Genomic DNA, 27612 nt, shown 5'->3' on the forward strand with positions numbered 1-27612 from the left:
TTGATGCTTTTGAATTATGGTGCTGGAGGAGACTCTTGAGAGTCCCATGGACTGCAAGAAGATCAAACCTATCCATTCTGAAGGAAATCAGCCCCGAGTGCTCACTGGAAGGACAGATCCTGAAGCTGAGGCTCCAATACTTTGGCCACCTCATGAGAAGAGAAGACTCCCTGGAAAAGACCCTGATGTTGGGAAAGATTGAGGGCACAAAGAGAAGGGGACGACAGAGGACGAGAGGGTTGGACAGTGTTCTCGAAGCTACTAACATGAGTTTGACCAAACTGTGGGAGGCAGTGGAAGACAGGAGTGCCTGGCGTGCTCTGGTCCATGGGGTCACAAAGAGTCGGACACAATAAACAACAACAACAAAAGTTTGGATGGTCAGGGATTCTTAAGCTGTGATTCCTACATTGAGGAGAGTTGGACTAGATGACCCTCAGGCTCCCTTCCAACTGTACAGTTCTATGATATTATAATTCTACCTCAAAGAGATCATTACAGCTTTTCTGCCCAGGCTCCTCTTTTCCTGTAGCTTTTCTGCCCAGGCTCCCCTTCCTCCTGCTTGGTCAAAACAGCCAAGCTTAAAAAGTGGGTTGTGCATTCCTACGCCCTCCTCATGTAGGCATGTGTGTTTGTTTCCCTCTTGTTCTCATTGCATTCCCTTCTCGAGTGGGTTTTCTGACTGTAACTTGTTTCCGAGTGACTGCTGGAGCTCTTCCTTCAAGAGACCATTGTGGTGGGATTGAATCAACAATTTCTCTGCAGTCCACCTTGCCTGGCTTTCTGTTCAAATGGGTTGCAGACAGAGCTTCCCCACTGCATTGAGAATGGTTGTTTTGCTTTGCTGGGGCAAAAGGCAAAATAATGCATTTTCCTCAGAAAAATGATTCATGTTATTACAATCCATGAAAGCCAGAGGTTTTCTCCCTTTGTGTGTAGTTTTGTTTGTTCTGAATCCATCAAAAGAGAAAACAAAAGAATAACAAATCTTATTCTTCAGCAAGACAATGTCAGCATCCACACCTCCCTGTTCCTCAAGTAACACACAGGGTATAATTCTCCTTGACCTCAATTACTTTAAAATGCAGGCAGGGGTGGAGAGAAGAGTTATTCCATTTTACAGAAAGCAGAAAGCATTCAGCACCTCCTCTGAGATCTACAAGGTCTCCACAGGCAGGAAATTTTTGTAAAGGTGTTCAGAATTGAACCAGGAAGTCCCTGAGGGTGGAACTACCTCAGACAGTGTGAACCTGCCACTCAACACCTGTGTCAATCAGGCCTGTGGTCAGAATGTAGCAGCAGTGAAAGGGCCTAATTCTCTTGTGTGGATTGGAAAGCATCTATCAATCAGATGGCACAATCCTCTGAATTTTGCTACACAGTTCCACAGAAATGTATATTTTATTGGGAGAAGACATTCAAAAATGGGTATTTTATGTGAAAGTACAAAGATGTGTGTTTTAGCAAAATATGTATACAAAATTCACATAACATGAGTATAATTTAATTGCAATGTTTTGTGCGGTTTTTCAATCCACCCAAAAGCAAATGGACCTCTGTGAGCATGTAATAATGACATAGGACAAAAATAGGCTGATCTGTCCATCCTCGGTCCTTTCCCTTTAAAAAAGAATAGTGCAGTGGTCAGCACCAAACGATCGGATCTGAGAGAGACCCTTGCAGCACCACTGACTTTTTTGAGGAAAATGTGCTCAAGTCAGGAGAAGAGTTGGAAATCAAAATGGCAGCTCATAACACTGATCAGAGCACTTTTGCTAGAGTTCCCTGATGCCACAAGGTGGGGTCACCAGAACTCACAACATGAAGGGGGCTTACCAGCAGGCACTTTGCTGTGGGGTCTCCTCACTCTGGAGGCTGACATCCATTGATACTGGTAGGGCTGAAAGCAGAAAGTCCACCACATGGTGGATGCAGAGCAAATGACAAGCGGAGCCAGCTAATTCTCGTTTTGTCCTCCTGCTGCTGCCTGCTGAGTTTTAGAAGGAGGAACAGTGAGACTAAGGAGTAGGAAGCTGACAGGCTGCATGATCCCTCACCCTGGACTGGTTGTATCTGAGAAGGTTTAAGGTGCCATGTAGCTCCTAGCTTTTCATATCTCAGTTTCTTATACTGGTTGCAAGCACTGCATGCCAGACCCAGCAGAAAAGTTGGAGGAAAACCCTTCAGGCAAGGCTGGAGCCCTTGTTGAAATTAGGCTTTTTTTAAAAAAAAAGCAATGGCTGCATTTCTAAGAGTCCCACCAGTTCTAAGACTCCCACCAGTTCCTCCAAGCAGAAAGACTAAGGAGTAGGAAGCTGACAGGCTGCATGATCCCTCACCCTGGACTGGTTGTATCTGAGAAGGTAGGCAGGTGGGGGTTGGCCAAGAGTAGACCACGTTTGGTGGCTCAGTAGCCCATTTTCCTTAATGGACCAGCTTCCATTGCCTGGAGTCAGTCTATAGGCTCAGAAAAACTAGGAATTGGCCAAGTCTGGGATTAATATGAAATGCAAGAAAGAATGTGATTTTCTGGTCTTGCCTGACCAATAGAGCAGTCAACTCTGCCTGTTGCAAGCAGTGTTCAAAACTCCCATTGTCCTAGGTGCATTTTGCGACAGGGAATTTCATTAGTGCGAGCAGTTCCGGAGCTCTGGGCGCAGTACTGCGCCTAAGATTTCAGATTAAAACTGCAGAGTGGAAGGAAAGGAGGACCTTTTTCTGCCTGCCCACTTCTAGCTACTCTCTGAAGACTGGAGAAGAGACCCTCTTCAGATAATTAGGGGGGTGGGCAGGGAAAAGACTAGACCATGTCAAAAAGGAACATAATAGTTTAGCTGCAGTTCATTCGTTTTCAGCTTTGTATTCTTGTTATATAAAAGAGTGCCTAGACATTCCATTGTTGCGCCCATAACCTAGGTTTAAGGTGCCATGTAGCTCCTAGCTTTTCATATCTCAGTTTCTTACACTGGTTGCAAGCACTGCATGCCAGACCCAGCAGAAAAGTTGGAGGAAAACCCTTCAGGCAAGGCTGGAGCCCTTGTTGAAATTAGGCTTTTTTTTAAAAAAAAAGCAATGGCTGCATTTCTAAGAGTCTGGAGCCCAGACTCCCACCAGTTCCTCCAAGCAGAAATCCAAAAGGAAAGCAAGCACACTTTACCCTAATATATGCATTTTTGTATATATCATTTGGTTGGGAAAGTGCATTACAAAATTCAGAGGAGAGCAAATCTCAAAGGATGACTCTGTGTTGGTTCATATATTGGATCTGGAAGTGTGAATGAGGTAGGTTTGCCTTTAAATGTGAAGTGAATTGAATTCCCACCCCCAATTCCTAAATTTGAGCCCAGTTCTGGACCAAATCTGCCTCTGTAGAACCCCTGATGTCTTCAGTGAGGACACAGTGGGGTCTTCTCCCTCCTCCAACCACCACTCAATGAATGGTGAGCATTCCAAGCCTCTCCCACCCACCTACATACCTCCCCCCCAGTTTCTATGTTTCCCAGCACTGGGGGTGCTAGATTTCCAGTCTCACCCCTGGGGTTTGGAAGGTGAGGTAGAAAAGACTGCCAGGAGGAAAGTATGAGTTGGTGAGGTGTGGGAAGGTAACAGAAACGAAGCATTTTAATTCTTCAACTTGAGTTAAAATCCAAGCCAACGAAGAACGTCTGGCATATTAATTCATTGCCACCAAGATTTATATTTTCAAGCAAGGGAAGCATTTGGCAATATGTGCAGAATTACCCTTACTCTGCAAAGTCTGCGCTGAATTCCCTAGGAACAAGGAGAAAAACAGCACCAACCCCTGTGGGCGGTAGCCATGTGAACCCACTTCTTCTGTACTGGAACTGCGGTTTCAAATCATGAGTGAAAACTTGGCGAATCGGGCTTCCAAGGCTGGCTACACAGAGATCTCAGTGGGAGTTGCAATTTGAGAGAGTGAGATGAAGGTTATTTGGTTTTGCTTTTTGCCTTACTGCAAAAGCACAACAGGTTTGAAGCTGTGTTAGAGGAGTGGAGTGGTAGCAACAATCCAATATACAGGCTGCAGAACTGGAAAGCAATGCTGGTTTCTGCCACCAATGTGTGGTGTGTTTTTTTACTGCCAGCTGGTCACTTCCCTAACAAATTCTCACTTTTCTTTGCTCATCTACAAAACCTTTTGAACATGTTTTGTGAACAGCAAGGTGTGACAAATGTTGCCTCCACACACCACCTTCCTATTTTCAAAATCCATTTGGAATCTGTTTCTGCTATGTGAAGTCTATCTGCTTCCTGGCACCCTCGAAGGCAAGAGCAGAGACCCTCTGGCCAAGGTAGAAGCAAATGCTGTTTTGTTCTTCATTTGAGGGATTTTTCTTTTCTTTTCTGCAGCACCAGCCTGTGAAGCAACTTGAATCAGCAACCTGCTTATTGTTTGGGGGGAAACGGGCATTTGGTAGATTCTCCTTTAAATGTGAACAGAATGAAATTTCACCCCTAGTCCCAATTCTGGCTCTAGGATTCTATAAATCTACTGCCCATCAGTGCTTTGGGTGACCCAGATTTCTAGGGTTTGGAAAGCATGAGAAAACCTTCTCTCTATTTGTTTTCTCCACACTGTGCATAATTTTATGACTATATCAAGTCTCTGCTCCCTCCACCCAGACACAATTGCCACCTTTCAAAACTCAACACTTTTCAACTGGAATGGTGCTTACACTGTGTGTGTGTGTGTGTGTGTGTGTGTGTGTGTGTGTGTGCGTGTGTACACACAAAAATGAAGACAGCAACCATGACAATAAGAAATTCTCCCCCGCTCATTCAAATCAGATATTGCTCCCTACACTCGTGTTATTTTCCTCCAGCTTCAATTGCGCCTCTGGAGTTACACAAAGTGTCTTGCTGATTTATTGAAGATGGTTTCATTGTTTTTTTTGGGTTTTTTTGGTATTTTCTGGTTCTATCTTTCTCTGCTCAGCTTCACTCTCTCCAAGTTTTGATTGCCTTTCTAAAAAGTAAACCCTTCTGTCTTCTCGTGTTTACCACCACACAATATACCGTATTTTTTGCTCCATCAGACTCACTTTTTCCCTCCTAAAAAGTAAGGGGAAATGTGTGTGCGTCTTATGGAGCGAATGCAGGCTGCGCAGCTATCCCAGAAGCCAGAACAGCAAGAGGGATTGCTGCTTTCACTGTGCAGCGATCCCTCTTGCTGTTCTGGCTTCTGAGATTCAGAATATTTTTTTTCTTGTTTTCCTCCTCCAAAAACTAGGTGCGTCTTGTGGTCTGGTGCATCTTATAGAGCGAAAAATACGGTACCCTTATCTGCCTCCTGCAGAGATGTTGCTTAGGATCTCTGCCCAATTGCAATGTGGGAGAGGGAGAGAAGGGAAGGTTTCTCATTTTGCACACCTGCATACACTTCTAGCTTGTAGCAGCAAATGGAAAGACAACTCTGGGGTCTGAACATCCAGCAGAACCTGGACCTGGCCATCTTTCTTGCCTTCAGAACTATCCAGGATTGTCTGCACCTGCACCTTCCTTCATCTTTGCCTTGCCCTTGACCTCTCTCTTGCACCATTCTCAAGATCCTGCCCCACATAAGAACATAAAAAGAGCCTGCTGTATCAGGCCAATGACACATCTTGTCCAGCATCCTGTTCTCACAGTAGCTAACCAAATGCCTGTGCAAAACCCACAAGCAGGAACTGTGCACAAGAGCACTCTTCCCTCCTGTGGTTTCCAGCAACTGGGTGTCAGGGACTGGACTGAAGAGGATGAGGGAGAGGAGCAGGAATGGTGGAAATCACCACCACCTCCTTCTCCTGTAGCTTCCAGAGAGGAGAGAGACAGTCTCGAATTACAGCTGGGCCTTGAGCAAGATAGCAGCTCTGAGACAGGAGAACAGCAGAGTTATGCGTTGTTAGGAGAAGGAGAAGGGGAGGCAGAGCAGCTAGCTGAGGTCCAGCGCCGAGGGCCTTCTGGCGGTTCCCTCGCTGTGAGAAGCAAAGCTACAGGGAACCAGGCAGAGGGCCTTCTCGGTAGTGGCACCCGCCCTGTGGAACGCCCTCCTATCAGATGTCAAAGAGATAAACAACTACCTGATACTTAGAAGACATCTGAAGGCAGCCCTGTTCAGGGAAGTTTTTAATGTGTGACATTTTAATGCATTCTTCATCTTTGTTGGAAGCCGCCCAGAGTGGCTGGGGAAACCCAGCCAGATGGGCAGGGTACAAATAATAAATTATTGTTATTATTATTATAGCTGACACATCATTGGACAGCGTAACCAGCCCCCTTTCTCCCAAAACGTGGTTTTTGTTAAGGTGCAAGAACAAAGAGTGCAAAAACAAGAAGCAAAGACGTAGAAGCAAATGCTGTTGCTAGAAGGGAAAGGGGAAGGAGTTCAGTGCGAGCAACTCCATTATGGGGAATGACCAGAATTCTTTATCTTTACTCTGATGGCTGAATAAATCATGCATAAGAACTTTTTTGTTTCCTCCCTGCCTCTTGGTGCCAGTGGGGGGTGGAGAGAGAGAGAATTTCTCAAGCCTGACACTGGGATTCAGAAGCATGAACAACCTCCATCAATGGAGGTAGAGCATAGCCATCATGGCTAGCAGCCATTGATGACTCTCTCCTCCATGAATTTGTCTAATCTTCTTTTAAAGCCGTCTGTGTTGGTGGCTATCACTGCTTCCTGCAGGAGCAAAATGGGGGACAAGGCTGAGACTTCATATGGAACTGTCTCATGAAAAGCTCCTTGGGACTATATTTCCTGTCTGACATGTCTATTTTTCTGCCGGCTACATTTGGATGAAGAGATCGAGGTCCCATCAAATGCTGTGAGATTCTCAGATGAAGCCCCATGATTATGATTATTAATAGTATTAATTACTGACTTAAGCAGCAGCCCACGGCCTGCTTGTGATTAACGCATGACTTTATTGTCTGATACACGCTGCCCAGAGTGGAAGTGCACACACCTGTCATGTTCTATTTGTCATGATGACTGTAGAACTAATGCAAAATGGGGGAGGAAACAAAACTCTTTTTTGAAATGGCAGAAGCACTATGGTACCACATCCTCATTGCTGCGGTAGCCACTGTGGCAAATCAGCTTAAAAAATGTACAGTTGCTATCTTTTAAATATTGGCTGTGTTTAGGGATGTCAGAGAGTTCTGTTGGAAACAGAAATGGGAGTGGAAATGGCCAGTGTTTGTTTTATTCATCTCAGGCCCAGAATGGAAATCGACCCAGTATACAATACAATATACAATACAATACAATACAATACAATCAGTATTCACTGTCACTGTTGCTTTCAATCCACAAACGATACTTTACTGACTATGTTCCCCACCACTTGATTTGCATTCCCTTTGCATTGAAATGAATGGGGCAAAATAACATAATGACAACGTAATTGCAAACTTAATTGTATATATAGGTTTTATAAGAAACATGTTTGCTTGCCAATTCCCACCCATTGTAAACTTACCGTCCCAGGATTGAACTGGAAGCTTATAAGCAGTAGTATCTGAGCTACTAAGATGGCAAATGACAGGTTGGCGTGGATGTGGTAGCGTTGGTTACATATGGTGCTGACAGAGCTGTGGGAAGGGAAAGAATTGATTAGTATTCTGAGATGAAATGGCTTGTTAACAATGCAACTGAAAGGAATTTGTTTCCTAAATTTACCCGTCTTTCAGGATTAAGCTGTGTCGGATGAGATTTCCCAGTGAAATCAACCCAAAGGACTGGATAGTACATTATGGTTTCAATCATATGCACATGTTCTTGGGAATAATCCCCAAGTGAATGAAGTCAGACTTGCTCCTGAATATATACAAATAGGATTGCTATCTGAGTGACATCTCTATCTTCCACCATATGGATTTGCTATGGCATGTAATGATTCTATCAACACAGGCAGAAAATTAAAGCATAAGCAGTGGAGGCTGGTTCATTGCAGAGAATGGGCCCCACCAGTCTCATTCTGCCCTCAGCCAGCCCCCACCTCCCTGCCTTCCTATTCACATCCAGGCCAAAGGGTGAAGCGGGATGTCTGCTTCCTCTTCCTTAGTCTCTGTGTTGCCCCTTGTAGAAAGCGGAGAAGAGGAAGGGGACAAAACTAGAATTGGATGGCTTTGCCACCTACTGTTGCTTCCCCTGCTTTCTGCCCTACCAATAGCAATGGTCACCAGCCACTGCTGGCTATAACCTGAAGTGGGTTGAAAAGTAAGCATGACAGAGGCAGCTCAACATCATGTATCACACAAATGAGGCTAAAAATTAAGCTCCTTGTGAAACTATGGAGAACTACTGATCTATATTTCATCTTTTCACAGTTTGACCCACATAATGAAAGCTTTTTTTAAAAAAATGGTGCTTTGGGTGCACAGACAAGCTCCAACAGTAATTTCAGGAGGCAAGCAGCACTGGACAGCCATGACAACTGTCCATTAATAGATGTTACATAAATTTAATATGCAGCCTACCAGAAGGCAACTGCGGGAATGTTCTAAGGAAAGAACTGGATGCTTGCTGTCATCAGACAGAGCAGGACCTAACCATCCGCTACATTCCACAGATCTGACCTTGCAGCAGTTCCACAGCAGAGTGTGACATGCCTCTCTCACATCCTAATGAGACCTAGCCCTCTAGCTACAAAATTATTTTTTAATTGGGATGGTACCATGTCAAAGCAAATGCTACTTAGGTCTCAGAATGTCAACTCCCTTTGCACCAACTAATTTTTACTTCACTTGGTGGACAGTAGCTACCTGCAGGCATCGTTGCAGTTTCAGGTGTTCAACAAAGTAGAATAAAAAATTCAACACCTAATCTGTTCCCTTACCACAACCTGCCTCTGGATTCAACAAAAGCAATCAATACAGCTTGAAAAGCAGCAATGAAAAACCAACTATATATGAGTAGTTGTACCAAGATTTCTTTGTGTGTGTGTGTTCATGTTTATTATATTTATATTTTTGTTATGTTCATTATACATGAGGGGTATGGAGTATTAGGGGGTGGGTAGGACCTCTGGTGGGGGGCAGGCCGTGTTCCTTCTGGGGTAGTTTGTTCACATTTGGTCCTCACCCTGCACTCAGCTCTCACCTGTGGCTCCCGGAAGCTGTCAGCATGCGATAGCAGCCACACCCCGGGAAACAGTTTCAACTGAGTTAGGGACTTCCCTGCATGCGAAGACAGACTCTGGTGGATTGAGTGGGTGAGGCCAAGAGTGGTTCCAATGATCAAGAAGGCAGTTTCTGCATGTGCTGTAGAGGGAAATGAGGGGCAGATGGGGCTGGTCCACCTGGGAAGGTAGTCCACCTAGGAGAAGGAAGACTCTGATCCTAAACCTCCTCTACATTGCAGAATAACTTCAGGAGAAGAAAGGGCTAAGGAGTAAACCCTACACAAATCTGGGGTGGAGTCCCTAAGGCAGTTGAACGTTTTCTTGTATGCCTCCTTCCGGCAACTCCCACAGCCAAGCTGGTGTTCTGCTTTCCTTTGGGACACATCAGCAAGGTCAAGAGGAGGTCTTGTCATCTGGACAGCCCAGGACCTCCATACAGGACCATCCAGTCTTGCTTCTTAAGGAGGTCGCTTCTGTGCTGCTAACTCAGCTGTTTGGCTTCGCCACCAGAGGTGCACCCCATTGACTCTTGAGACAGATGGATGCCAGCAGCAACAACAACATTCGTATGCATTGCTACATGTGGTGTTTGACCATAATAGGGAGGGAAACAGCTTGAAAACGAGAGCTCGGAGATTTGGGAACAGCCAGGCTGCCTTTGCAATTACTAGAGGTTCTTTGGGTCATCCTGATATAAGAATTAGAGACCCCAGATGTATATTTTTATTATTTTAATAATGTTTCAATTTAATTGCATTTAACCTTTCAGAATGTATTAGGCTTGATTTTTGTGTGTTCTGCATTTGCGAGCCTCTCCCTCCTTTGCTGTTTTCATTCTCTCCTTATCTACCCCTGACAGTGGTACAAATGGCAGGATGTTTTAGCACCGGAGGGTATATCAGCTATCCTTGAAGCTATCTGAGACCCTGGAAGAGGATTTTATGATGCTCTATCCCTCCCGTTGAAGGCTGGGTTGCCAGGTTGTCAGACATCCAAGACCTAAAATGGTCAAATGATCTGGGCACATCAGGGCCACTCCAAGGTGATTGTGGAGTTGAAGATACCAGTATGGAGCCATGGGTGTTTTACTTCTCATGACCTGTAACATTTCCTGACATATGTGAGGATGTTTTATGACTCTTTGTTTGAACTGCTATATAAGCTTTTGTTCTGAAATGCCTTGGGGCAGACCTTCTCCACTGGCAGGTTGAGTTGAGTGAGCTCTGTCCTATTGCAATAGCTATAACAAGCGCTGGGTTCCTAAATCTGGATGCTGGACTTGAAAATAGTTTCCTTGGTTCTGTGGTTTATTCAAAAGGTGGTTGTTCCTCACCTGGGTAACAAACAAGGTGCTGTCAAGGTGAATTCTTACCACAATCCTCCACAGCCAACTGCTCATGCAATTCATACTTCAAGCTTGGAAGGCTAATCAACCATTATCCATTACTCAACGGTCTGAAAATCTAACTGCCCTTCTGACATTTGAATGTGTATCTTATAATCAGCAATCTCATTTGGATATCGGTTTATACACATGGAGTTATTGTATTAAAAATGTTTAAATCAGGACTGAGGGATTCTTCTTATTGTTAAATGTGAGCAGACTTTTTTTCTTTCATATCTGCAGTCATATATACCCTTGATGCAATCATATGTACAACTGCAGGAAGTGTGCTCTTTTGCAGCACTTGATTAATGTGGAAGCATGTGGTGATAATGTAGAGAGGGGAGAAATATGCAACTGAACTTAAGGAACTGGAAGCTGAGGTCCCCTGTAAATGCTCCAGTTTTGTTTGTTTGTTTGTTTGTTTTGTTTTTAATGTGTTATTGCAGAATCCAGAAAGACCAGAACCCACAGTAGAAAGAACACACCAAATGTTAAAGGAATGAATGAGGGAATATATTCATCCATAGTGTGAATGTCCAAAGCCCCTCCATCCCTCTCTAAATGTAGGGTCTGAACAACACCTGCCCCTCCCCAATGTCTGGGTGATTTTCACATCATGATATATCGCCATCTAAACATTATGGTGCTGGAGGAGACTCTTGAGAGTCCCATGGACTGCAAGAAGATCAAACCTACCCATTCTTAAGGAAATCAGCCCTGAGTGCTCACTGGAAGGACAGATTGTGAAGCTGAGGCTCCCTGAGAGCTCAGCTGAGAAGACTCCCTGAAAAAGACCCTGATGTTGGGTAAGATTGAGGGCACAAGGAGAAGGGGACGACAGAGGACGAGATGGTTGGACAGTGTTCTCGAAGCTACAAACATGAGTCTGACCAAACTGTGGGAGGCAGTGGAAGACAGGAGTGCCTGGCGTGCTCTAATGGGGTCACGAAGAGTCAGACATGACTAAACAACTAAACAACAACAAACAAACATTGTGAGATACTGATATATCACAATGTCTGAAATAAGGATGGAGCTATGTAGAGGCATTGGCTGGCTTCATGGTTTTCACCACATTGTGATTTTTGCATAGCACATGCACTCACACATCATGATTTGCAATATATGGCCAGGTCAAAAATTATGAAACTGATATCACAATATGGACTTCAAACTGGCTTTGGAAGATTTTTTGATATATTGCCCAGCCCTATAGCTGTGGAGAAACAGGAAAACCTTCATGAAATTGACCTGTGAAATGGAGGGAAAGCAGTATCAAGACAGACTAGATTGCTGCCATGTGGTCTCTGCAGGGCTGACCTTGGGCCTGATCCAGAAGCTCCAGGTAGTGCAGAATGCAGTGGCTAGATAGCTGATGGGGAGCAGGGGGCAGGGGGCACCTCTGCTGAAACATGCATACTGGCAATGCATATGCTATTGTGCCAGGTTACCAAAAAAATCCCTGGACAGCTCAGGTCCAGGCTTCCTTAAGGATAACCTGAACCCTTATACGCCAGCTCTGTCACTGAGATCTTTCAGAGGAGCATTGTTAGTTCCCCCCATTTTGCAATGGCCCAACTGGCCACCACTAGGAGTTGGGCATTTTTGACATTGGTCGCATGCTATGAGGACACTCTTCCTGCAGAGCTTTGGCAGCCATCTTGGCTTTTGACTTTCAGTTGTCTTTTGAAGACCTTTTTAGTCCAACAGGCCTTTGCAGCTCTTGATGATGACAATGATGATGATTTCATTTTTCGTATATCACTTTAATGATCACTTGTACTGTTTTGAATTGTGTTTATGTTTTAGCACTGATATTATCATGCTTATTTATTTCAACATTTGCTAAGGGGTGCGTGGAATGGACAAATCAAAGCAACCCCTTTCAATGGGAGTGAAACAACTGAAGATTGTCACCTAGTCATTTCAAGCCAGGCCTGGGCAGGTTGTGGGACACAATGAAAGTGTCGTCACCTTGAAATCTGTGCCGGTGACCTCACACTCTGTATGAAACTCTGTGCAAAGGTTTGGGTGGCGCAGGCTGAATTTCCAACAACAAATAGCCCTGACCAGTAGGAATTGCCTGTCAATCATCAAGATCGCAAGGAGCTTCGCAATCAAGGGAAAGAATAACCAAGAGGCAGGTTTGTTAACAGTGTAATTCGAAACAGAAAGGATTGTGATAATATGCATTCATTTTCATTTTCTTGCAGTAGCCTTTCATGCCTATTACGATGTATGCCTCTGTTCTGGAGGCAAATTGCTCTAAATAAGAGCACAATTAACAGCCTAAGGCTTGATCCTCTGGTGGAAAAATAGGAGTAACTCTGTGGAAAACTGCCAAGGTTTAAATTCAAGTAAGCAGAGCAGAGAATCCCACCCAGTATTACCATATTTATATCAAATTTGACACTTCATAACTACCATTTTGTGTTGTTATCTACATAGGGGTGTCTTTTCTATAAATATGGAAATAAAGTGTTTATCACTAGCTCCCCAAATCACATTACAATTCCTGCTAAGGGCAGCTCCTTGGATGAGTGCTTCTTTCTTTGCCTGTGCCTTCATGAGAGATTCCGCTTGAATCCCAACAAGTCTTGTTTATTGCAAGCTGATGGGCCAACAGAGCACATTCACCAAATGCTCTTGCATTAAAAAGCTTTAATACTGTTTGGGGGGGACAGAGGGAGAGGAGGTGTGGGGGACTCCCTGGTCCTGAATGGGGCAACTGTGCCCCTGAAGCACCAGGTGCACAGCCTGGGAGTCATTTTGGACTCACAGCTGTCTGTGGAGGCACAGCTCAACTCTGTGTCCAGGGCAGCTGCCTACCAGCTCCATCTGGTATGCCAGCTGGGACCCTACCTGCCTGGACACTATCTTGCCAGCGTGGCACATGCTCTGGTTATCTCCTGTTTGGACTACTGCAATGCGCTCTATGTGGGGCTACCTTTGAAGGTGACCCAGAAACTACAACTAATCCAGAATGCAGCAGCTAGACTGGTGACTGGGAGTGGCCGCCGAGACCATATTACACCAGTCTTGAAAGACCTACATTGGCTCCCAGTATGTTTCCGAGCACAATTCAAAATGTTGGTGCTGATCATTAAAGCCCTGAATGGCCTTGGCCCAGTATACCTGAAGGAGCATCTCCACCCCCATCGTTCAACTCAGACACTGAGGTCCAGGTTTGAGGGCCTTCTGGCGGTTCCCTCACTGGGAGAAGTGAGGTTACAGGGAACCAGGTAGAGGGCCTTCTCGGTAGTGGCACCTGCCATGTGGAATGCCCTCCCATCAGATGTCAAGGAAATAAACAACTATCTGACTTTTAGAAGGGAAGTTTTTAATGTTTGACGTTTTGTTCTTTTTTAAGTGTTCTGTTGGAAGCTGTCCAGAGTGGTTGGGGAAACCCAGCCAGATGGGTGGGTGTATAAATAATAAAATTATTATTATTATTATTAACGGAGTTCTCAACAGGCCCACGGAGCTCCTGTTCAGCTGAGTAGCCAAAAGGTTGCAAACATCCAAGCATATATGAACTTGGAGATAAAGGCCATATTTTTTTTTACCAAGAGTAGATTACTGAAGAGGCAAAAGAAAGAAATGAAAGTACAGTGGTACCTCGGGTTAAGAACTGAATTCGTTCTGGAGGTCCATTCTTAACCTGAAACTGTTCTTAACCTGAAGCACCACTTTAGCTAATGGAGCCTCCTGCTGCTGCTGCTGCGCCGCCGCCGTGCGATTTCTGTTCTCATCCTGAAGCAAAGTTCTTAACCCGAGGTACTATTTCTGGGTTAGCTGAGTCTGTAACCTGAAGTGTCTGTAACCCGAGGTACCACTGTACTGGCATGGGAGCCATGGATTCCACAATGCAGCTCAGGTGCAGTCTGCAAGTGCTAGTTAAAGAGGCCTCAGCGGCAGAGCAAGCCAATCTGGTGCCTTGGGCGGCATGTGTTCCCTGGGCTCAGGGGCAGGCCCAGCTGCCTGCAGGGAAGGGGCCAGCCAGGGCAGGATGCCAGGGGCCCCTGAGGAGTCTGCCTGCCTCCTGACAGTCAACTACCCTACAGCTGAGGGGGAGGTGGCAGGCGGATCGTTTGGGGCAGAGCAGATCCTGTGGGCGCCCAAGTCACCACGTCACTCCCAGGAGTGACGCTTGGCTCGGGCGCGCTGCAGGCCCCCCATGACGAGTGCCACCTGGCATTTTGTCACCCCCCTCAGTGGTCCACACAAACACGCCAGAACCACATAGTCACATCTCAGCCACTCTCTTTCCTTCCCATACATTAGAAAGAACTTTCTGGTGGTAAGAGCTATTTGACAGTGGAATGACTGCCAGGCTCTCCATCAGTGGAGATTTTTAAAAGAGAGATTGGATAGCCTTCTGTCAGAGATTATTTAGCTGTGAATCCTGCATTGCAGAGGGTTGGTCTAGATCATGGGTAGGCAAACTAAGGCCCGGGGGCTGGATCCAGCCCAATCGCCTTCTAAGTCCGACCCGCAGACAGTTCAGGAATCAGCGTGTTTTTACATGAGTAGAATGTGTCCTTTGATTTAAAATGCATCTCTGGGTTATTTGTGGGGCATGGGAATTCATTCATTCCCCCCACCCCCCCGGGGAAAAAAATATAGTCCGGCCCCCCACAAGGTCTGAGAGACAGTGGACTGAACCCTTGCTGAAAACGTTTGCTGACCCCTGGTCTAGATGACTCCAGGGCTGCTTTGCAAATCTTTGTTGTTTAGTCGTTTAGTTGTGTCCGACTCTTCATGACCTCCTGGACCAGAGCATGCCAGGCACTCCTGCCTTCCACTGCCTCCCGCAGTTTGGTCAAACTCATGCTGGTAGCTTCAAGAACACTGTCCAACCATCTCGTCCTCTGTCGTCCCCTTCTCCTTGTGCCCTCAATCTTTTCCAACATCAGGGTCTTTTCCAGGGAGTCTTCTCTTCTCATGAGGTGGCCAAAGTACTGGAGCCTCAGCTTCAGGATCTGTCCTTCCAGTGAGCACTCAGGGCTGATTTCCTTAAGAATGGAGAGGTTTGATCTTCTTGCAGTCCATGGGACTCTCAAGAGTCTCCTCCAGCACCACAATTCAAAAGCATCAATTGCAAGTCTACAATTCTCTAATTCCTCCTGCCACATTCACACACACACACACACACACACTTTGAAAAAGAGGAATGGGCTGGAGAAATAAGTGAAGAATAGATTGCAAGGAAATAACTTGCCATCTAAATAGCTTCCCGGATTCAGGAAATTAAAGTAATTTAGACCAAACCCAGCCAAGTGTTACAAATATATATGCAGGATATAATTAAAAGAGGTTTAAGAAATTAATAACCTTTTATGAAACTCTCAACACCTGAGAGCGTCCAGTCCAGTAAGTCTGAAATGGAATACACACACTTTCTCTCTATATATATCTGACGATCCATATTTCCCTGGCAATATCGGCTCAGCAGGTAGAAAAGTTAATATTACTCACGACAGAACTGCAAACGTGACCAATGTGATCATCAGGCAGAAGATGGAGATGGAGCAGCCGATGTAACTGATGGAGGACAGTGCCACCTTGTGTCCTGCTGAGAGCTGTGCGCCGGGGAAAGGGAAAGAACGCCTATTGTTAATCAATTGGATTAGGCCAGCAAGGAACGGTTTATCAACAGCTTTAGCCAAATGGAAAAAAATGGCATAATGACATTAGCAGGGCGGCATTCAGAAAACTGGGCCATATCAAACAAGCAGAAATATTCACACAATGAGATTTAAAAATAAACAAACACCCTCAATAAACAAGAGCATTTGAATTTGCAGAAAGCAGTACTGATTTCCGCCCGTTCCTGACCTGTTTTGCCCTGATGCACAAGACCTTAGAGCCAAAATGTTTGGTTGTGGCCAGGGCCAGATTTAGGTTTGTTTGTTTGTTTTTGAATATTTTATTAATAGAATGTAGGAACAACATATAATCAAATACAAGCAATCAAATACAGTTTTCCCCTAACATCCCCCCCCCCCGAAAAACACACAAGAAATTTCACTTAGAATCATAGAATCATATAGACAGGATCCTGAGCATCATTTAGCCGGAAAGCTATCTGTAGACAAACACCGGCTCCCTCGGCCTGAAAGCGAGATGAGCACCACACCCCGTAGTTGCCTTTGACTGGACTTAACCATCCAGGGGTCCTTTACCTCTACTGTTTCCATGCCGTTGTCCCTTACAGGAAACAAACCTGCAACCTTGGCACCACACTCAAATCAACTGAGCTGATCCCTTGAGTTTGCTTTTAGAGAGAGGGGTGGGGGGTTTTTTAAGGCCAGGATAGATTCATGGACAATAGTCTGTCCATGTTAGCCAATTGGAAACTTCATATGCAGAAGCAATAAAGCACTGGATACCTGATACAAGGAACAGGCAACAGGAGACGGTGCCCCATGTCCTATTCACGGACAGATGATTTGCACGTTCTCCATGAGACCTGGTGAATGTGCACAGTGTCTGGCTGTTATACCCCTTAACTGCTCAGCTTCCATTACACCTAACATATACACACAGTCTGGTCATCAAGTGTTAGTTGCTGAACTTGCACCTCAAACAAAAGTAGATTTTAAAAAACAAAATTAATAAAGTTTTGAATGGGAAGAGCTGGATTCTTCTGTTGTATTTATGAGGCTTTTTTTAAAAAAGCATGAGAGACAAAAAGGAATTTTTTTCCATATTCATAATTCAGACTGTTGAGAGTTATTAGAGGAGGGGTCTGTGCTATTGGCTCTCAATTATTTAAAGAGGTGTTTTAAATTTTTCATGCGACGTTTCCTTTTATTTTTAAATGATATAAGGAAAACTGATATAAGGAACTGATAGGAAAACTGTGTTAATAATTAAAAGAACCGTTAAGCTCTTGTTTATCTAAGAAAAAGCGAGGTCATTCATTCTTTACTGATTTACGGGCCAACACAACAACAACATAGAAAAATGAACATTGCCACAAGAAGAAGCTCAAGGGTGGAATCTTAGCTCCAACAGTAATAACTGGAGACAATGTTTATAATTACAGATTACTGCAAGAATCATTAATAGGTAATAGGCCTTTGGAGGAGAGAAATTAAATTCTGGATTATCACTGTCGTGTAAGGTTTCAAACAGGTTTGAGTCAATAACTCTAGGTCTGGTCGATGTGATGCTATGTATAGCAATTACAGTGGCACCTCAGTTTTCGAATGTTTCCGCTGATGAACATTTCGGTTTACAAATGCCGAAAACCCAGAAGTAAATGCTTCCATTTTTGAACGAGCCTCAGAAGTTGAATGGCTTCTGCTGAGTGTTTCTCAATTTTGCAGGCCACCCTTTGCACCTTGGTTTTCGAACGTTTTGGAACTCGAACAATCTTCCGGAACGGATTATGTTCAAAAACCGAGGTAGCACTGTACCCACTTGCTATATCAGTGGCAGGGAACCTCTTTCAGCCTAAGGGGTAACCATTCAGGGGATATGTGTCAATGATGGGTGGAGCCAGACACAAAAGTGGGTGGAACAATTAATGCAAATATCACTTTTCATGCAGTAGGCCAGGTACGATGCAAATTCACTTCACTCTTTCTCTCCCTCTATCCTCCACCCAAACAACCAAAGGGCTACTGTATCAGAGTTCAAGGACATATGCCAGCCAGGCAAAAACACTCAAGGTGTAGAGCAAGGGCCAGTGAGGGCTTTGGCCTCAGGAGAAAACTGAGCTCCCGATAGAAATACCAGGAGGGCCGCATTCAGCCTCTGGACTTGAGGTTCCCCTTGTTAGAATTCCTGCTCCATGATTGCAGTCATGGGATTGTTGTCTATCACATGATGGTGTATGTTTTGACTCCACAGAGTGGGAAATGACGAAGACAGGATGTTTGTGTCACTGTGTTCCGTGAAGTAGGACTATTGTCCTTTGTTCTTTTCTCTTTGCTGTCTGATGCTAGAGAGAGAGGGGGCCATGTTGCAGTGCTCCGTGTGTGTTTAGATGTAAATAAAGTAGATTAGCCAAAATGCTGAGTTGCTGAGGTCTGTTACGCAAGCTGCAAAGACTCTGCGGATCCCTAAGTGTGCCGATGTCTGTTGGCACTGGTCACTGTGATGTTCAGGCTGAAGAAGGCTTTTGAAGCTCCCAAATGAATGACCAAGAGGGAGAGAACATGCCAGTCGGGCATGTGACTCTACCACTGTCCTACTGGAGTGTAGGATGAGCTCCTGAAACCCTTCCCATGCACGCAATAATCATTTTGCAAACACAACCACCAGGGGAGATGCCTCAAGACTTTCCACATGTACTGCATCAGTAGGATTTTGGGTATCACATGGCAGGACAGAATACCAAGGCCACATCTCCGAAGACCACATCCACAGCATGTTCACACTCCTGTCTAAGTGACATCTATGCTGTCTTGGTCATGTCCACAGAACGGAAGGAGGAGGAGCTGGCTTCAGGCACCAGGCCTGTTGGCAGACCAACTCTGTGTGGTCTGCAAACATGACAAGAAGGCTGGCAACAACAACCCTGCCATGTGGGAATACCTTGCAGACGACCGCAGTGCCTGGAGACGGACAGTCAGGTCATGCATCCATAACAGTGACCAGAGGAGGAATGACTGCCAGGAGCACAGAGAGAAGAAACGCCATGGTACATCTGGAGCAACACAACCGGACGCCTTCCTCTGCCCCAGCTGCAACAAAACATGTCTCTCCCTTATCAGTCTCTACAGCCACAGCAGCCGCTGTAATCTCCCAACAGTTTAACTTCACCCACAAAGGCGCACTCCTCCATTTTCTCCCGAGACGGACAAATGCCATCAGTATTATCTAGACTAAAATGGATGAGCTGTGGTTTGTTAGTGTATCAGATGCTAAAATCCCTAAACATAAGGACAGTTGTATTGGATCAGATGGGAGGTCCAGGTATTCCACAAGCATCCTGCTTCCCATAGCGGCGAACCAAATGCCTCTAGCCAGCCTGCAAGTCAGGCTTGGAGGGAACGGCCCTGATTTCAGCAACTGCCTCTGAATCTGGAAGAAGGCAAGCCCTGTCTCGACTCGGAGTCACTGACAGTCTAATGCCTCATGGATTTCCCTAATCTACTTCACTCAGAGGAGAAGATGGTGAAATGCAAACAGGGGACACAGAAAGGGCTGAACTCCTCAATGCCTTCTTTGCCTCAGTCTTCTCCGATAAAGAAAACAATGCCCGACCTGAAGAATTTGGAGCAAATGATTCAGCAGAGGAAACACAGCCCAGAATAACTAAGGAGATAGTACAAGAATACTTGGCTAGTTTAGATGTATTCAAGTCTCCAGGGCCAGATGAACTGCATCCAAGAGTATTAAAAGAACTGGCAGATGTGATCTCAGAACCACTGGCAGTCATCTTTGAGAATTCCTGGAGAACAGGCGAAGTCCCGGCAGACTGGAGGAGGGCAAATGTTGTCCCTATTTTCAAAAAGGGGAAAAGAGAGGACCCAAATAATTACCGCCCAGTCAGTCTAACATCAATACCAGGGAAGATTCTGGAGCAGATCATTAAGCAAACAGTCTGTGAGCACCTAGAAAGGAATGTTGTGATCACCAATAGTCAGCATGGATTTCTGAAAAATAAGTCATGTCAGACTAACCTGATCTCGTTTTTTGACAGAATTACAAGCCTGGTAGATGAAGGGAACGCAGTGGATGTAGCCTACCTTGATTTCAGCAAGGCATTTGACAAGGTGCCCCATGATATTCTTGTAAAGAAGCTGGTAAAATGCGGTCTTGACTATGCTACCACTCAGTGGATTTGTAACTGGCTGACTGACCGAACCCAAAGGGTGCTCATCAATGGTTCCTCTTCATCCTGGAGAAGAGTGACTAGTGGGGTGCCACAGGGTTCTGTCTTGGGCCCAGTCTTATTCAACATCTTTATCAACGACTTGGATGATGGACTCAAGGGCATCCTGATCAAATTTGCAGATGACACCAAACTGGGAGGGGTGGCTAACACCCCAGAGGACAGGATCACAGTTCAAAACGACCTTGACAGATTAGAGAACTGGGCCAAAACAAACAAGATGAATTTTAACAGGGAGAAATGTAAAGTATTGCACTTGGGCAAAAAAAAATGAGAGGCACAAATACAAGATGGGTGACACCTGGCTTGAGAGCAGTACATGTGAAAAGGATCTAGGAGTCTTGGTTGACCACAAACTTGACATGAGCCAACAGTGTGACGCGGCAGCTAAAAAAGCCAATGCAATTCTGGGCTGCATCAATAGGAGTATAGCATCTAGATCAAGGGAAGTAATAGTGCCACTGTATTCTGCTCTGGTCAGACCCCACCTGGAGTACTGTGTCCAGTTCTGGGCACCACAGTTCAAGGAGGACACTGACAAACTGGAACGTGTCCAGAGGAGGGCAACCAAAATGGTCAAAGGCCTGGAAACGATGCCTTATGAGGAACAGCTAAGGGAGCAGGGCATGTTTAGCCTGGAGAAGAGGAGGTTAAGGGGTGATATGATAGCCATGTTCAAATATATAAAAGGATGTCACATAGAGGAGGGAGAAAGGTTGTTTTCTGCTGCTCCAGAGAAGCGGAACGGAGCAATGGATCCAAACTACAAGAAAGAAGATTCCACCTAAACATTAGGAAGAACTTCCTGACAGTAAGAGCTGTTCGACCATGGAATTTGCTGCCAAGGAGTGTGGTGGAGTCTCCTTCTTTGGAGGTCTTTAAGCAGAGGCTTGACAACCATATGTCAGGAGTGCTCTGATGGTGTTTCCTGCTTGGCAGGGGGTTGGACTCGATGGCCCTTGTGGTCTCTTCCAACTCTATGATCCTATGATTTTATGATTCTACTTTTAAAACCAGTTAAGCTGCCAGCCCATCCTGCAGCAGAGAATTCCACAGATTAAACTGTGCACTGTATGAACAAATAGTTCCTCTTGTTCGTTCTGAATCTCTTGCCAATCACCGTCACAGGATTACCCTGGAGCTCTAGAGCTTTGTAGGAGAAAAGCTCCTCTCTCTTGACTTTCTCTGTACCAGTCATAATTTTATAAATCTTTATTGAGTCCCCATTTCCTTTGGAAACTAAACTATACTCCAAAATTGAAACCTTTCCCTCAGATGGGGAGTTGCTCTGCATTCTCTGGTCTTTTGGGCCACCCTTTTCTGCTTTGCAATATTGTTTTTGAGATGTGGCAACCACAACAGTACACAGTATTCCTTCTGAGCTGGGGGAAGGTGAATGGATGCTGTGTCAAATGCAGTCATGCTTGTCCATTCTGGCGCATGAACACTAAGGTCACCCTCAGACTGTCAGTAGTTTGCGGAAGGGATTCAAGAGCACACCAGGAATTTAGTTTGGGGTGAGTAAAATGGACCAAATCTCTCTACCAGCCTGGCATAACAAATCCACTTTTAAAAAGAAACATGATTATTTGTAGCTAGGAAAGTGCACTGGAAAGTTGAGGGTGACTGGATAATGAATGGGAAAATATACAAACATCACACAAGCAAATCAGGTTGAATGCTCATTGACATATATCCTACCCAGAGGGGGAAAATCAAAATGACTGTACCGTTGTACCTTGGATCCCAAACGCCTTGTGAGTCGAACGTTTTGGCTCCCGAACGCCACAAACCCAGAAGTGGGTGTTCTGGTTTGCTAATGTTCTTTGGAACCCGAATGTCCAACGCGACTTCCGTGGCTTCCAATTGGCTGCAGGAGCTTCCTGCAGCCAATCGGAAGGCGCACCTTGGTTTCCAAATGTTTTGGAAGTTGAACGGACTTCCGGAACAGATTCCGTTCGACTTCCAAGGTACCACTGTACTATATTTTGGGATATTGTTTGTCTGTCCATCTGCTTGTTTTCTATAGCTTCAGTTGCCTCTCAAGATATTGTCACCCAACTGAGCACGAGAGTTCGCATAGTGAGTGTGGCTGTCTTTGTCAAGGTTTGGACGCTGGCTGCCATTTTGAACCAAGATGAGGGACTGAAACAGGATTTTGGTGTGACTTCACCTGATTTTTAGCGTGATTGTCCAAAATCGCTAATTGCACTGTCCATTAAAAAAAATGCTTTTTGTTTGTTTGTTTCTTTAAAAATCCCAGATAGCACTGAGCAACGTGGGAACCAGGGTGAACCTCCTCCTTCTGATCAGAGGGCCTGTAGCGGAGAAGGCAGTCTTTAAGATACGGAATAATAGAATTGTAGAGTTGAAAAGGGTCCCTCAAGAGTCTTTTAGTCCAAATGCCTGCAATGCAGCTATCACAGCTATGCCAGGAGCCTAAATCATTTAGAGCTTTAAACACTAAGGAGGAGCACTTTGAATTCAGCCTGGATATGAACAGACAACAAATGAAGCTGTTTTAAAATAGGGGTTATGTGAGTTTCAACTGGGACCCTCAGCTGATTATCTAGTCACTGCATTTGGGGCCAAGTGAAGTTTCTCAGTCATCTTCAATGGCAGCCCCAAACAGCACTCATTGCAATATAACCCCCTGGAAACAAATCAGAACAAATGCTCAGCTAAGACTACACATTTTCTAACCTCCATATAAGCTGAATGCTCATTAAGCAAGTCATTTGGAGGAGTCCTAAGGCCTCTTGCAAATTCTTTGGGAGAAAAAGTAACCCCAGGGTAAATCCGTCAATTTTGCTTTAGGATTTTTTCTTGTTCCTGTTTTAGTAAAACAGTTTATCTGTATTTAAAGACTAGTAAAAATATGGTTTCTCATTTTTCCAGTCTTAAATTCTGTGTTCCACATAAGTTTGCAATTTTTTTTAAAAAAAAGACTCATGAGAATTCAGCAGCATTTTAGTGCACATTTTCTGTAATATACAAATGTTTGTATGCAATCTTGCCTAATATACATATTTTTGCCAATGCAATTTCCCTAAAGTAATGCATTTTTATGTTAATTGTCACTACTCTATGCATTTTTATGGATCCTTTACCCCAGTATATTCATTTTTGCATGCATTACTTGGTTGGAGAATAGGTAAAGGTAAAGGGACCCCTGACTGTTAGGTCCAGTCGTGACCGACTCTGGGGTTGCAGCGCTCATCTCGCTTCCGGGTCATGTGGCCAGCATGACTAAGCCGCTTCTGGCAAACCAGAGCAGCGCACGGAAATGCCGCTTACCTTCCCGCCAGAGCGGTACCTATTTATCTACTTGCACTTTGACGCGCTTTCAAACTGCTAGGTTGGCAGGAGCTGGGACCGAGCAACGGGAGCTTACCCCGTCGCGGGGATTCGAACCGCCGACCTTCTGATCGGCAAGCCCTAGGCTCTGTGGTTTAACCCACAGCGCCACCCGCGTACCCTGGTTGGAGAATAGCAGTGACTAAATTTCCACGGGTGGCTGTATTTTGGAAAGAGAGAATCAGGTAGGTTTTCCTTGAACTGAATCAAAATTCTCCCAGCAACTGTAGCCTGTAACCTCCTTCCAAGTTTTCTTGGTTGAAGCAGCCCAACTATGAGAGGTGTCAAAAACCAAGCTTCCTTCTTGAATAGTCTCTCTATAAGTCTATGATATATAACGAAACCCTGTGCACTTGGCTGAGGAAACAGGCTTCCCTGGAGAAGAAAGGCAGGAAGGCTCTGGGTCAGCTGTTTGCTGAGTTTTTACCTGTCAATAAACCATAGAGAAACAAGCACAAAATTGTGGGGTAGGGGAGAAAGTGTCAGTTTCCCAGGGATTTGCCAGTGTCAGAAACACTGAATAGACGAGCAATGAAAAACTTATCTGGAGGTTTTGCAGACCCAGGATGGCAAGCTATGAACCTTAGAAATTCTATCTACAGCTGCATGCATTTTTAAATGGACTATTTCGATTTTCACAGCTCTGGCCATAATTAATAGAAATACAAATCCAATTCAGCTTCCTCTTCTTCTTCTTTTTAAGGCAGAGCTGTGAAGTGGAAGAATGTCTACGCCATTTATAACTTGCTTTACTGAGGATCAAATCAGGGCATGAACCACAAATCCATTAAACCAATGTAAACACAGAACAATTAAAGGGTGTATGTATCTGCTCTATACATTTGGGGAAATGGTTTGTCTGTCCATTTGTTTGTTCTCTATGCATTCAGATGCCTCTTGAGATATTGTCACCAAACCCGACGCAAGGGTAGCGTTTCTTATTGACAATGGGTCACCGGCCACCTTTCTGAATCAAGATGGCAAACCAAAATGTCACTTTGGCATAACTTTGCCCATTTTTTTGGCCTAGGTTTTGCTACCTTTTGAGTTATCGTTGCCAACCTTTGCAAGAAGGTTCCTGCGGTGGTCGTGAGAGTCTTTGTCAGTGTTTGAACACAAGACATCATTTTGAATCCAGACAGCAGTACACATTGTGACTTTGGCATTATGGGTCCAAACTGAACCAATTTCATTCTGAATATGAGGATTTCTGAGATGACGGCAGTGGGTTTTTTGGGGAGGGGGCACTGGTGGCCATTTTGAATCAAGGTAACGGGCCAAAACAAGACTTTGGTGTGACTTCAGCCAATTTTTAGTGCAATGGGTCAAACTGTACTGATTTGGATGCCTCTGAAGGTATTGTCACTCCATTTGGCAGGACATTGTCAAACTTGGCATGATGGCTCCAGCATGTGCCAGTGTGGATGCCTCTAGATAGATCTTTGCCCAGCTTGGCACAACTGTTCCCATTGGGGAGCCAGCCTTCTGTATCTATGTTTCTATGGTTCTGTATCTATGTCGCTGCACACTATGCTGAAAACAAGGTGGTGGACCAAAATGTGACTTTGCCCAATTTTACATTAAGGATCCATATATACCGTATTTTTTGCTCTATAAGACTCACTTTTTCCCTCCTGAAAAGTAAGGGGAAATGTGTGTGCGTCTTATGGAGCGAATGCAGGCTGCGCAGCTATCCCAGAAGCCAGAACAGCAAGAGGGATTGCTGCGCAGTGAAAGCAGCGATCCCTCTTGCTGTTCTGGCTTCTGAGATTCAGAATATTTTCTTTTTCTTGTTTTCCTCCTCCAAAAACTAGGTGCATCTTATGGTCTGGTGCGTCTTATAGAGCGAGAAATACGGTACCATATTTTTCCGTATATAAGACAAGATTTTTTGATGATTAAAAAAATGTTTTAAATGGGGGGTCGTCTTATACACAGATAGTGCAGAGGGGGGACGTGTGATTGGTGGCAGCTGCGAGCAGGCGATTGTCAGCGGTGATGTGGGCGGGTGATTGGTGGCTGCGGCAAGGCCTGCTGGCAATTGACTGCTGCAGCAGCGGCAATTGGGTGGGCGATTGGCAGTGGCTGGCAGCGATCTCCCCCCATTTCCTTAATTTGGGGTCCCCCAAACTAAGTGTCTCATACACCGGGGTGTATTATACATGGAAAAATACGGTATATATCATGCTTCCTCAACCTTGGCCCTCCAGATGTTTTTGCCTACAACTCCCATGATCCCTGGCTAGCAGGATCAGTGGTCAGGGATGATGGGAATTGTAGTCTCAAAACATCTGGAGGGCTGAGTTGAGGAAGCCTGGTATATATAAACAAATCTATTAACATACAGATAATAAAAATAGCATATCACTGTTTAAAAGCCCTTTCCTTACAAGCCTCGGTCTAAGACATATGAGGTTAAAATGAGATTATCGGAAGCCTGAATCCTGCATCTTTAATGGAAATACAAAGAGCAGCAGCAACAAACAAACAAAAACTATGGATAGCTTGTGTGGAAGGAAAAGACATGCCCATATTTGTGTTGGATGAGCACAGCTGAGGAGCAGGCTGCCCAGCTGGAAAAAAAGAACCTTTATGATTAATTCTGATTTAATTCTCGTCACATTTGTTGCGGTGCTTCTCTCCCCCCCCCCCCCAACTCCGATGATTTGTGGGGGGTTTATTTATTTATAAAATAAATATTTACATACACTTGAAGTCCTAATAAAATATTAAGGTGGTGTACAACAATATATGCAAGTCCGGTGTCACTTAAAAAGCCATAAAGGGAATGCAACATAATCATTCGATTGGCCAATCAAGGAAGTCTGAGCAACATGAAGATTCCCGTCAGCATAAAAGGGTCTTTATGAATGCCTGAAAGTCAAGCACTCGAGAGTGACAGATTCTGCTGGAGGCAGATTCCACAGCAGAGGACCAGCAATACAAAATGCCTGACTTTGAGGTGAAGCCAGCCAGGCCTCTATGACATTGGGGACAACGAAGAGTTGTGGCTACAGATGGAAGGATGGGTCTCTTTCAGTTCTCCAAGTGGCCCTTCTCCTCCTGTCTGGCCAGCATGAGCAGGACACACTGGTGGAAAAAGAGACTTCTCTGTCAGGATGCTGAAGATCTTGAGGGGGGGAAATGAGAAGGTGGTCTGAGGACCACATTCTTTTATGGGCATCTTGGGGCTGCCTGCCAATGGGGTGTGGAGTCGGAGGTGGGCAAGGGCAGGGGCAAAAGTGGGCAGAGAAATGGATGTACCATAGGCTATATTCCAACTATGAAGAAACCAGAAGTTTCCACATTCACTCCCTCTCTCCCTAATTTATTTTATGTATGATTTTTAATTTTATACATTTCAATAATTTTATAACCATTTTAACATTTCAAAACTTGACTTCCTTCTCCCTCTTTCTGCGCTTTCTTAAATTTATTTTTAATATCCTGCATATCCAAATTAACTTAATTTACTCATTGATTCCTTTGCTTTAAATATATGCTCTTATACAACTTCAGGTTATTACAATAATCCTGTCAATGTTCTTATCTGTTTACAGTTTATTTGTAAATATTCAATAAACCATTTCCATTTTTTATAAAAAGTTTGTTATCCTGATTTCTGATTTTTTCGGTAAAGCTTTTAAAGAAGCTTCTGGGTGTTGTTGTTTTTTACAAACGTTATTTTAAACATCTTTTTCAATTCATTATATATCATTTCCCAGTAAGCTTTAACCTTGCTACAAGACTACCACATACAATAAAAATAACCTTATTTCTCTTTGCATTTCCAACACTTATTTGATTTGGATTTATACATTTTGGCCAATTTACTCTGTGCTAGGTACCATTGATATATCATTTTCATATAATTTTCTCTGACCATAGCATGC

General features: G+C 44.5%; 1 protein-coding gene across 2 annotated transcripts in view; it reads right to left on the minus strand.

Moving 5' to 3' along the window:
- ADGRD1 (adhesion G protein-coupled receptor D1) overlaps positions 1–27612 on the minus strand; it is a 284026-nt gene that overhangs the window by 91808 nt on the left and 164606 nt on the right. For both annotated transcript variants that reach the window (XM_083589948.1, XM_083589949.1), the window contains 2 exons: positions 15991–16094; positions 7482–7593 (listed from right to left, as the gene is read on the minus strand). In XM_083589948.1, the coding sequence (XP_083446074.1) occupies positions 7482–7593; positions 15991–16094 (216 nt within the window). The remainder of the gene's footprint in view (positions 1–7481; positions 7594–15990; positions 16095–27612) is intronic.

Source organism: Podarcis filfolensis (genome assembly GCF_964270895.1).
Source record: "Podarcis filfolensis genome assembly, chromosome: 16".
Classification (NCBI taxonomy): domain Eukaryota; kingdom Metazoa; phylum Chordata; class Lepidosauria; order Squamata; family Lacertidae; genus Podarcis; species Podarcis filfolensis.